The following is a 12,599-nucleotide window of genomic DNA, read 5'->3' as shown; positions in this document are numbered from 1 at the left end:
TGACAGATAACAATACCATGTTGCCAAGGCAAAATGTTACTCGCATTTTATTTATCTGTCAATCCCTGCCTTCCTATCTCCTTTCCTCCTATTAGGAGTCAGTTTTTCAGCTAGATTTAATTTGCCTTATTGGCGCTGAGGTTGCACAGTGTTGCCAAAACATCTAAACAAATTAAAGTTAACATTATCAAATCATCTTTCTTTCTCAATTTCTGTCAATTTCTACTTCCATCTCACTTGCACTGTCTTAGCTTTGGCCCATTTTATCCCCTTTTCCCTTTTTTTCCCCCTGTGGATGTCTATAACAGAGGATAGAGTCTGTTAGAGGCTGAATGATGTCTGCCCTAAGCTCTGGATTCAGACGTCAGTTTAAATAACTATCTAGGATGTAGGGAAGGAGAAGGCACTGCGGTGCAGCCTACATCTGAGGAGGGGACTGACTGTGACCTCTCACCTACCTCATGCAAGCAGACCCATGCTCACTGGCTTATGAAATCCTGTGCGGTGAAAGTGCTCTTTGTTTTTTAACACCTAGTGCTTCCGCTGGGAACGGTGTTGCTCTTGCTGGTAGGGCTGCTCAATTAATCGAATTTTAATCACGATTACGATCTGGGCTTTCAACGATCATTAAAAATGACTGAGCCGATTATTAGCCCCTCCCTCATGCTTTACTCTCGCGCTGCTCCATGTGGCAAATCAAGCGCACTGCTCTGCATTTCGAACACGCGTCACAACAATTAAGAGGACCCGAGGGAAGCTCGGAAAGCTAAGCAGAAGTTATTTGGAGAGGAGTGGACTGCCGTTGGTTGAAAAGAGAGGTAAAAAAAAAAAAAACTTAAGTGGTGTGGAAACATTATGGGTTCGCGGAGTCAGACGTGGATCAAGTAGACACAGTGTGTAAACTTTGCTATGGTGTCGTAGCTGCACCACAGAGCAACACTGCAAAGTTCACATTTTTCATTTATTTCTTATATTGCAAACATTTGCACTGTTATCAGTATTTGCACACTATTTTATATTATTTTTTAAAGTCATTATTCAATACATTGTTATTGTTAAACCTTTAAAGCCGGTCAGAGCAGCATGCTCGTTTTGTGTAACTATTTTTAAATCCCTGTAGAACCTGAATGCTAAGCTAGCACAATAAATTTTTTTCCATATGAAACCAGAGGAGTTGTACTTACATCTTATGCCATCAGCTTGTCCTCGGTCACGGTTTCCTTCCACATATAGCTTTGCAAAAATTGCACAAAAAGAGCTTGCAGGAACAAAAACATAATATTCCAGAAACACGCTTTGCCGATCCGATCAGCTGTTCTTAACACTTCCCACATTGAAAAAGACATCAACGTGAACTATCGCAAGTGACATCATTTTTGCGGAAAATTTAGTTTTTTACTTGTAGGCCTTAGAACTCGAATTGCACTGCTGGAAATAGTTTATTTTGATGCACATGCACATTCTTTGCAAATTTGCATCATAGGATTGTTTTTTGTTTTTCCTGCAGTATATAAAAATTGCTGTATCTCCAAAATAAAACTATGAAGACACTCAAAATAAATTTCCTGTTGTTGTAAACTATTTTTTGCAACTTTTTTGTATTTAAAGTTTTGAGGGATAAACCTCTTAAATTTCTCCAAGTAGAAATATATGTAAAAACAAAAACGATTTTCAATTTTTTTGTAGTTTATTGCACTTTTTTGCAATTAATGTAGTTACTATGGACTTAATGCATACATATTATTAAAATATGGGCTATAACAGTTGTATTGATGTATAGCAACTTGAAATGCTCCCACAAATGGCACTACAGCATGTAAAAAAATAATATAAGCTCTGGCGGACGAAATAAATATCGTCAAATAATCGTGATCTCAATTTCAGTGAAAATAATCGTGATTATCATTTTTGCCATAATCGAGCAGCCCTACTTGCTGGACATAACCCACCGTTACACTATCACATTCATCTGTTAATATAGTTTCTGCTGGGATTGTCTAGAATAAAGACTGGAAATAAATGTGTCTTGTAACAAAGATGAATTTTGCCTAGTTACTCAGATTCACCCTAGGCACTTTGAAACAGTAAGCATGTGCCTTTGCGATACCTGCGATTGTGTTTGACATGTCAATGTGTGCGTTAGTTGTGTAATGTGGCTTGATCCTGCGGCTCGTTTTCTATGATCCTCAGGCACACATGCTGGCAAACAGAGCACACATACTGTGACTCACATGTTGGAGAGCACGTCATCAAGAGGGCTCTGCTCTGTTCTGTCTTCACTCCCCATTACCCACGCCCCCCTGTTGCCTATTTCGCGGATTCTCATTGCACACACACAAATGACACTGGAGCTCTGTAGGCGAGAAGAACTGAGCCATGCCTGACCACTTTCTGCAAACCTGTTTTAGAGTTGAGATATGATAGCCGTGAGTGGCAAACGGCCAGTACAGCCCTGGAGGAAGTAGGATAGTTGGAGGTTTGCTAGAATGGGGTGGAAGTGGGCCACATTAGTGAAAATGAGCAGTATGTCTAAAGTGTCATGGGAAGTCATGTGTTTAAAAACAGGATTAGCTGAGCTCCTAACCTTTTTGGTTATTTTTAGTGTTGCCAACCCAGTGATGGAGACAAGAACTGTTTTTGGTTTTGTGGGGTTTTTTTTCACCTGACACACTAGAGTGTTGTATTTTGGAGTGTGTGAGTATGTGTGGTAGCTAGGGCTGCCACGATTTGTCGACTAGTCACGATTACGTCGACTATCAAAATCGTCGACGACTGATTTAATAGTCGACGCGTCGTTTGAAACTTTGTACGATCACAAAAGACGCAGGAATAAGTGGCAGGATTTAAGAGTGTAATAACGGACTGAAACAGAAGATGGCAGCATTGCATGTACAAGGATGTCAGCTACCGTTAAACCCCGAAGAAGAAGAAGAAGAAGAAGAAGAAGCAGCTGTGTCCCAGAATTCATAGCGCGGCCCAGCGCAGTTTCCAACAATGGCGGCAGCTAGTTAGTTTTAATGTTACTCTTATTATTCTTTCTGGGTCACAAAATAAACGTTTAACATATTTTCAGGCGAGAATGTAGCTGTGTAAACCTCAAATATCTGCTCAGTTTATCAGGACACCACATATTTTCAAAAGCGCTCCGACGTTTTCGGAGACATCTGTTACCCACTAGCTCGTTAGCGAGCCGGGGGCTAGGCTCACTAGCGCCGTGAGAACACCGGACTCCCCGCAAATCGTTTTCAAACCCACCGCCGTCTTTCGCTACTCAGGTTAAATATATATGAGTCACTTAGATAACTTAAAATGTTATTGTTTGGCTTTTTTTTTTAGTATTTTATTTGTTCCTGAGTAAATCAGTTTGTCTGAGATTAAAGTTATAGTTTTTACACAGCTGAATAAACGTCAAGCAGACAGCTGATTATCAGAAGTGTGAGATGCTCCAGAATATACTCCAGTGTCCTGTTATATTTTAGATAGCAAGGAGTTTATTAAACTTCACCGAAACAATCTGCAAATTTCATTAAAATTTAATAAACTATCATCTTGTCTTTATTTTTAGTTAGCACAGACCTTAAACACTTAAAGCTGTAAGCTAATGATAGTTATATAAGAGCAGATGCTGCTGGTGCAATAAGCTGTAGTTTTACGTCTAATGGATGATGATCTGATTAGTCGACTAATCGCAAAAATAATCGGTGACTAGTCGACTATCAAAATAATCGTTTGTGGCAGCCCTAGTGGTAGCAGTCAAGTGGTTCATGCCATCACACAAACAACTGGAGGAAGAGGACTTTTTAATTTTGCTTGAGCACACACACAAACACTCCAGTCTGTGGAGATAAAGGAGGAATTAATCTCTCTGATGATGTTGCTTTCCAGCTTCCACATCACAGTGGAAGAGTACAGAAAAGCAAAGGACTGTATAAATTTTATAGATTATATGCCATTACAAATATAAAGATTTAAAAGCTATGCAAAGACAGGAAGTCTATTAATATATTGCATCTATTGTACACAGCAGTACAGTCAAGGGTTATTGTTTTGATGTGAAGTATTCAATAGGGGACTGGAGTGTACAGGCAACCTGGGAGCCACGACTGTTGTTGCCTGGGAGAGCAGAGAGTTTTTTCCATTAATTGCCTCCCTGGAGTTATGTTCTGCAGTCACACTGCTTATGGTGCCCAGTGTCATAGTGTGAAAACAATGATAGGAGAAGGGAGAGAGCGTGACACACCACTGTCTTTCAGGGGGTGTGGAAACACTCATCTCACCCTTCCACCAGGAAGTATTTGACCAATACTCAAGTTGCTGGTGTTCCCACTGAGGTGTTGTAGACATGTGACTACTAACCATGTGGCATTAACTTGACACTTGTGACTGTGACAAAGCAATGTCAAGGTAATAGTGCTAAAGTCACTCAGGCCTAGAGATCAATCCGTGACCATTTGTTAACCAATGATCATGAGAGAAACATGGGTATTCCCCAAGCGGTTGCAAGTAGTTGCTGGATGGTTGGTTGGTGGAAATCACTGGGAAAATGACTGCTAAAGGCTGAGTCACACAGCCCTACAGACTGATCAGTAAACTCCTGGCAACCATCTGTTGCTAGGGAAAAATTCATATTCGCCACCTGGTTAGCAAAAACATACTTGTGATAACTGCTTTGATCGTTTGTGTGGTTGTAATTTGAATGGAGGTGGTGGATTTGTCTGCAAACAGCAGCCAGCTACTCTCTGAGGTCTAGTAAAATTATGAAAAGTGCAACACAAACTGGGACTGTAGACCATTTACCTTCAAAGTAAAAGCTGTGCCATTTTGCAACATGTTGGCTACAGCACTTGTTTCCATTGCTCTTTTTTAGGTTTTACTATTGCTTGGCTAGTAGTTGCAGACAAACATGAAAAACTACAGGCAACTGTGGCAATCTGTTAGCAACTAGCAACCAAATCAATTACTAGGAAGTTTCTGGTAAAGTAACTTGTTTGCAACCAGTTTCACCCATCCTAGCAACTGCTGGTTGTGTCACATGCAACAGGACAGACTACTTTCAAGCAATAGGCACATGATGTCACGTTAGAAACCTCAATAGAAAGGGGAATGTGGGAGCTGTGGAAGATTACCAAAATACCCCAACATCACCACCGCAGCAACAACAGGCAGTCAAGCATACACACATAAACACACACATACATAAAGAAACACAGGGCCAAAGGGGATCTGAGAAAATATGTGAATCAGAAATAAAAGAGCACAAGAAACAGTGAAAGAAGGTTTAAACTATTGTAAACAGGCAGTTCAAATCATTAAATTAACAAAATTATTTTCCATGAACTTTGTTATTCATGCATGTACTATTATATTATCATTTCCAACTAGTGTGTAATCATTTACTACCACACTACTAATCCTATGAAAAGCAGAATTGTTTTCAGTTGTGTTTTGCTGCTTAGCTTTGATTGAGAGGCAAAGAGAAACAGCATGCTGTCTTGTCTGGTTGTCCAGCTAATTGTAACAGCATGTTAATGAGACACTAGATTACCCTTATAGCCTTTGACCCTCTGTGGCTACATCACTTCCCTGAAGAAGGCCTGGAAATAATCAGACCTGAACAGATCTTCCCTCATAGAACCACTTGCTCAGTCTGCTTTCAGTCATATTCCCAATACCCCAGTTAATGTTCATGTCCATCTGGCTGATTTTGCAAATAGCTCATGAAGAGCAAACCAGAGGAGAGACCAACTGTCTTTCAGTCTGTTTTTTTAAAAATAGACTAGAGTGGTAGCTGTAATTTTCTGTCACATGAGGTGAAAGGACCGTGCTCGTCAAAATAAAGTGCATGGCATTTGGGTTGAAATGTGAGCTCTTGATTATGGCCTCCAGATTTATCTCCCACTTCTCCTATGATGGATGGGGCTGAATGATCTACTGGAGGAAATGAACACAAGACAAATAAGGATCTAAGGACAGAATCAACTCTTTGGCCCGTTTATCTCCTATGTGAAGTGGTTGATGAGCTCATATTACTCTGTAAAAGAATTTGGAGCTACGAACTGACCAAACAGCACTGTCTTACCCTTACAGTCTTGGCACGGGTCCATGCATTTCCATGTGCCTGTGGCTCTTGGCACTAGCTCTCACAGAAATTGCATGCAAGTGTATCTCAAGGGGAATAACACAAATACTAGCTTTATTTTAACACATTGCAAGCAACCTTTTTGACCTGGGTGGACCAGGCATGATTGGGCTAAAGCACACCATCTGGTAAGATCAGTAATCACTGACTAAACTTATCCAGGAGGTATTCTCAGAAGCACTGAAGAATTAAAGATTTTGACATTATGATATTGAGTGCTTATGTGTAGGACAATGAGATAGAGGTCATAAAACAAGGGCACAAGTGGAGTAATGATCATGTCATTTCTTCAGCTCTGCCTAAAATGGTGCTCATTAATCGTGATGAGTTGCTATGCATCATCTGCTTCTGGCTGTCAGGTGGAAGATGGATAATCCGGAGGTGTTTCACTGTGGCTAAAGTTGGACCATGCTTTGGGGAGATTTATCAGGCCTGTACAGGCAGTCACTGTCTTAGGTGTTAAGGGGATGCCCTGAGGGTGACTGCCCTTTCTGGCTTTCCAAAAAACAAAACAAAAAAAGATGAAGATACAGGAGACAAGGTCAAATTAAGTGGCTTTGGTTACATTTATCTTGTATTGGAGGTTAAACAAACCATAGCTACCGATATGGCTCTGTAGTAATGGAAATGCCCTTTTGAAAGAGTCTCAAAGGTGTTGTGCTTAGAGTCTTAAATAGCAGTAATTTGTGGCTTGGTTTAGGTTTTTAATGTACTGTTCTTTGTGCTATGCATTATTCAGCAAGCCTATTTTCCAAGTTTTAAACCAGGCCATGTGCATTCAGGCTATCTAGCTAACCACAGCTCTGTGTGGAAATAGGACAGTGCTGTGTACTCTCACCAGTTAGACTAACAGACCTAAAAGCTGAAAACGTTCCAGCATGTCATTGCAGGTGGTGTTTGCCAGTTGCATTTTACAAGTTTTATTTTAAAACTTACAAAAATTTAGCCCAGGGCTGTGTAGAGCGATGTCTCCTTTTCAAATTATTCAAATTATTAGGTTTCACTGCAGTTTGTCATTCTCTCAGATTCTATATTGTACAAAAAAGATTGAAAACAGATTAATTTCTGGGGCTTTCCTATGAGAGAAATCATACCATCGTATCATCCAACACTGCGTCTCATCTCTTAAAATGTTTATAAGAAATAGTCATTACTAAATCAGAATCAATATGTGATTTAAAGTTATTAATGTGTGATTGATAATTAGTAATAACTTATTAAAATTTAATAGTTTGTCATATTTAAATTATTAGCAGATGGGAGTGGTGCATCGTTGTCTATCTTTACCTTTTAGCAGCTATAGTATGGGATTTTCCTTCATTTAATTCAGTGTGGATTTACATATCCACATATAGATATATTTAACTATAGACATAATGCTATCTTTTTGTTTCCTTTCTGCTTTTGAAATCACATATAATGTCTAACATGAAACTCATTTTCTCTCATCCAACTCTTCCCTACCCCATTTTGTTCCCAGGATGGTTCCAAACAGAGGCAGGTGAGGAAGAAAACGGTATCCTTCAGCTCAATGCCGAGCGACCGCAAGATCAACAGCACAGCTGCTTGTATGGCCTTCATGATGGAGGGTTGTGAAATGAAGAAGGTGCGCTCCAACTCGCGTATGTACAACCGCTACTTCCTGCTGGATCCGGACATGCACTGGTTGCGTTGGGAGCCATCCAAGAAAGATTCGGAGAAGGCTAAACTGGAAATCAAGAGCATTAAGGAGGTCCGTTTGGGGAAAAAAACTCCTGTTCTCCGCAGCAATGGTCTCTCTGATCAGTTTCCTGATGAATGCGCTTTCTCTATCATCTACGGGGATAACTACGAGTCCTTAGACTTAGTGGCTAGCACAGCAGATGTTGTCAGCACCTGGGTGATGGGCCTGAGGTATCTGGTGTCTTATGGCCGCCACACTGTGGATATGGTGGAACAGAGTCAGCCAAGTCTACGAACATCTTGGATTGGATCAGTGTTTGAGCTAGCAGATGTGGAAAAGGAAGGACACATAGACCTATTCAGAGCCACCCAGATAATTAAGGGGCTCAACCCTGGAATGAAAGAGTCTAGGATACAACTGAAATTCAAAGAACTCCAGAAAGCTAAAGACCAGTACGGAGAGGCAATTAACTTGGACACTTTTGTTGAGGCCTACTGTGAGCTATGCACACGGCCAGAGATTTTCTTTCTGCTGGTGCAGTTCTCCAGTAACAAGGAATATCTTGACAGCAAAGATCTGATGCTTTTTGTAGAGGTAGAGCAGGGTGTGGAAGGAGTAACAGAGGACATGTGCAGGGATATTGTTCAGAAATTTGAGCCATCTGCTGAAGGCAGGGAGAGAGGCTACCTCTCCATTGACGGTTTTACACACTACCTCCTGTCCTCAGAATGCCACATTTTTGACCCCCAGCACAAACGTGTATGCCAGGATATGACTCAGCCTCTTTCCCATTACTACATCAACTCCTCGCATAATGCTTCCCTTCTGGAGGACCATTTCTGGGGTTCGTCAGACATCAGCAGTTACATCCGAGCTCTGAGGATGGGGTGTCGCAGCATTGAAGTAGTTGTATGGGATGGCCCTGATAATGAACCAGTAGTGTATGTGGGAAGTTCAGTAGCCTCACAGCTAGCTTTCTCTAAAGTTCTGGACATTATCAACCAATATGCTTTCGAGAGCTCTGAGTACCCCCTTATTCTCTGCTTAGTGACCCACTGTTGCATTCCCCAGCAGAGGGTCATGGCACAGCACACGAAGAAGATTCTCGGGGACAAGCTGTATATTGACTCACCCAACAAGGAGGAAAACTACCTACCCTCTCCTGAGAAACTCAAAGGTAAAATCCTCCTTAAAGGCAAGAAGCTGCCACCCAGCTGCAGTGATGCTGAAGGGGATGTGACAGATGAGGAGGAGGGTCTGGAAATGTCCCAAAGAGTGGGAAATGATGAGAAAGACCAGCTGAATGGCTTGGGCTGTAAGATATTCAGGCTGTGCAGAGAGCTGTCTGATCTTGTATCTCTCTGCAAGTCAGTCCAGTTCAGGGACTTTGAGTTCTCTAAGAGGGAGCAAAAATACTGGGAAATATGTTCCTTCAATGAGGTAGATGCAAACAAGTTTGCTAATGAGTTTCCAGAAGAATTTGTCTGCTATAACAAGCGCTTCCTCTCCAGGGTATATCCCACTCCCATGAGGATTGATGCCAGCAACATGAACCCCCAGGATTTCTGGAAATGTGGCTGCCAGATTGTGGCCATGAACTATCAGACTCCAGGTCTGATGATGGATCTCAACCTAGGGTGGTTCAGGCAGAATGGCAACTGTGGGTATGTTTTACGGCCAGCCATTATGAGGGCGGAGGTGTCCTACTTTAGTGCCAATGCTCGGGACTCCCTTCCAGGAGTGTCTGCACAGCTTCTTCACATCAAAGTCATCAGTGGGCAGAATCTTCCCAAGCCTCGTGGTTCTGCTGCTAAAGGGGATGTGGTGGAGCCCTACATATATGTGGAGATCCATGGCATACCAGCTGACTGTGCTGAGCAAAGAACCAAGACTGTGTCTCAGAATGGTGACAACCCTATTTTTGATGAGAGTTTTGAATTCCAGATTAATTTACCTGAACTTGCAGTACTGCGTTTTGTGGTTCTAGACGATGATTACATCGGAGATGAGTTCATTGGCCAGTACACCATCCCATTTGAGTGCCTACAGCCAGGCTATAGGCATGTCCCTCTACAGTCTCTTACAGGAGAGTTCTTACCCAACACGACCCTGTTTGTTCACGTGGCCATCACCAACAGACGTGGTGGAGGAAAGGGTCATAAGAGGGGTATATATGTCAGGAAGAGTAGGAAGGCCCGGGAGTACACCACCACCAAGACCACAGGAATCAAAGTAGTGGATGAGCTCTTCAGAGCTTCCACCCAGCCTCTCAGGGAGGCCACAGACCTCAGAGAAAATGTGCAGGTAAGGAACTAAATACTAAGAAAATATTAAGTTACAGTTCGAAAACTGGCTTCTCAGTCTATAGATGGCTGGGGTGGAGTTTGTGGATGTGCTCTGCATCTTCCCCCATCACTTCCTTTTGATTTAAAAGAAAAGTACAAGGAAAAAACTGCCATAAGTGATTCCACAGTACAGATCAGTAGAACATCAAATTCAGATATGATTTTCTGTGGTAATATGGTATTTAAACTGGCTTATATAATGCAATATTTTCAGCACACATAGGTTAACCTCCTAGGACCTGGCGCCCACATATGTGGATATCACATTTTGGGTTATTTAGACCAAAATACTCAATTTTGCTCTACAAGGGCCTGATATCCACTTACGAGGACATTATACTGCTACTTTTCTATCGAAATTTTAAACGAATATCCTCATATGTGGCTCTTATTTTTCATAAAATTTTTTTTTAAAAAGGTTAAAAAAATATCTGGTAATTCTTTGTTTTGACATTCATCGGGCCCCAATATGCCCAAATATCAAAGAGAAATTAAAAATGCATGCTGTGGAAGAGTTCGGGTCTTAGGAGGTTAAAGACCGCATTAGAGTAGTTTATTTTTTAAGTTTACCAGTTTTTTTCTAAACATTTTACCCTGATTTTGAGGTTATAAAACACGCTGATAATATTTACTAACCCTTTTTAGCCATTTAATTAATAATTTGTATAATATCAAGGCTTTCAAAATAAATTTACATAATATTTTATTGCATCCGTAGCAATAAAATCCATTGTAAATGTTTTGCATTGTACTTAGTTCACTTGCTATCGTGGATAGAGGCTTGTCACTAATTGTGCTCTATTAATGTAATAAAAGAAAGGGGCAATAAAGCGACATTGGTGTACAATTCTAAAGTTTATGAATAGTGTAATCATTAATGAGGGACAATTACTGCCCCAGGATGACGAGTGGGTTGCTAGGCACTTAGTGCAGTATTTTAATGCTCCTCTCAGCTCAAATGAAGATTTGTAAGCACTGTGTATATTTGTCTGACAAGCACCAGCACGGGCCTTTCAGTGTCTTTGTTGGTGGTCATTAATATATGGTGTGTGGCAACTGCAGAGTGGTATAAATGCTTGTGCCATTTGTGCTGCCTACAAATTATAACTCAACTAGAGCTGGCTAGAGGGGTTTTTTTTGTTGTTGTTGTGTGTGTGTGTTCTTAAGTTGCTAGTTTACGTCGGCAGCCTCTTGTTTTGTCGTGTTTGAAGGAGGTCATTTTTGTACACTGCTGAAACAGCTCCAACAGCAGTGTTCCATCTTCCACTAAATAGTAGATTTCTAAGTGAAAGAAAAGACTAAAATTAATAAATATGTGCCTTTTTGTTCTTCTTACTTGCCTATTGATCATATGTGTAAAGGAGCCCATCACTGGAGAGAAATGGGAGATTTAATCTTTTCCTCAAAGTCTAGTTTTAAACATTACTGTAAATCACTTTACACACTTGTGCACATGGAACAAAGTAGTGATATTTTCTTTGTTAACAGAATAAGTTTCTGGACTTTTTTCAAGGATAGGCAGAGCTCATCCTCACTAACATCTGATGGAAACTCAGTCATTTTGTTCTATAAGCCAGCTTGAAATATGACAGAAGCGGCTCAGTTCAGAGAAGAGCCTCCAGGCATACTCTTAGTAGGCTTTTAAGGGGTAAAAAGTTAGTTCTTCAATACACTTGCTGTATAACTGGTGAATTTTTATAGTGGCAAACTTGACTGGATCAAATATGTAATGATGATGAGTTTTTTTATAAGTAGAAATTAAATTTGAGGTGCATGCAGCACATCGCTTTCACGTATCATGATCATGAGGTCTGTTTGTCTTCAGATAGCAGCAACCTCAGTCTAATGGTAAAGCAAACAAAAGACAGACTGAACTAAATTAGCAGAGATGTAATGATGATTAGAGATCCCGTGGCATGCAGTCATGCATTTTTTTGTTGTGGAAATGGGCATGTTCTGAAAAAGGGCTTCATTATACCTATCAGCATGGGAGAAAATACGTTTGTGTTCTAGGGTGAAACCGATCCTGTGATGCAGAAGAGGAATAATAGGAACGTACGGTATTTTCTTTGTTCAAATTTTTTTTGTGTAGTTAAACCTATTAATACAAGCAGTTAGTCAGCACCACTGACTGAAAAAAAATCCCCAGCTTGACAAAACATTTTGACATGTGGCATAATCACATGTTTTTCTTTTTGGCATGAACTAAAACCTTGAGTTTGTCATAAGGTCCTCTTAATCTTTACTTTGATGTCTGTCAGCAGAAATTATTAATAAGTCATGAAATATGGCCCAATCTGTCTTATAAATCTCTGACAACCTAATAAATATTCTTACTTTTGTAAGAGTCAAATAAAATTACTAATGCAGATTAAGTATTTCGTTGCAGGCGTGCCATGTGTCACAGTTAAGACCCTACAGACTTTGTTCTGTAGCTATGATTCATCTCTCA

At 40.6% G+C, this 12,599-nt stretch overlaps 1 protein-coding gene across 1 annotated transcript in view; it reads left to right on the top strand.

Moving 5' to 3' along the window:
• The window catches only part of LOC308410671 (inactive phospholipase C-like protein 2), a 70,692-nt gene that overhangs the window by 36,077 nt on the left and 22,016 nt on the right, over nt 1-12,599 (top strand). The window contains exon 2 of the mRNA XM_080904203.1: nt 7,620-10,106. Coding sequence (XP_080760329.1) covers nt 7,620-10,106 — 2,487 coding nt within the window. The remainder of the gene's footprint in view (nt 1-7,619; nt 10,107-12,599) is intronic.

This window comes from Rhamphochromis sp. 'chilingali', assembly GCF_963969265.1.
Source record: "Rhamphochromis sp. 'chilingali' genome assembly, chromosome: 15".
In the NCBI taxonomy this organism is placed as follows: domain Eukaryota; kingdom Metazoa; phylum Chordata; class Actinopteri; order Cichliformes; family Cichlidae; genus Rhamphochromis; species Rhamphochromis sp. 'chilingali'.
The sequence above is the reverse complement of the archived record's forward strand: the minus strand, read 5'-3'. Positions and strand labels throughout refer to the sequence as shown.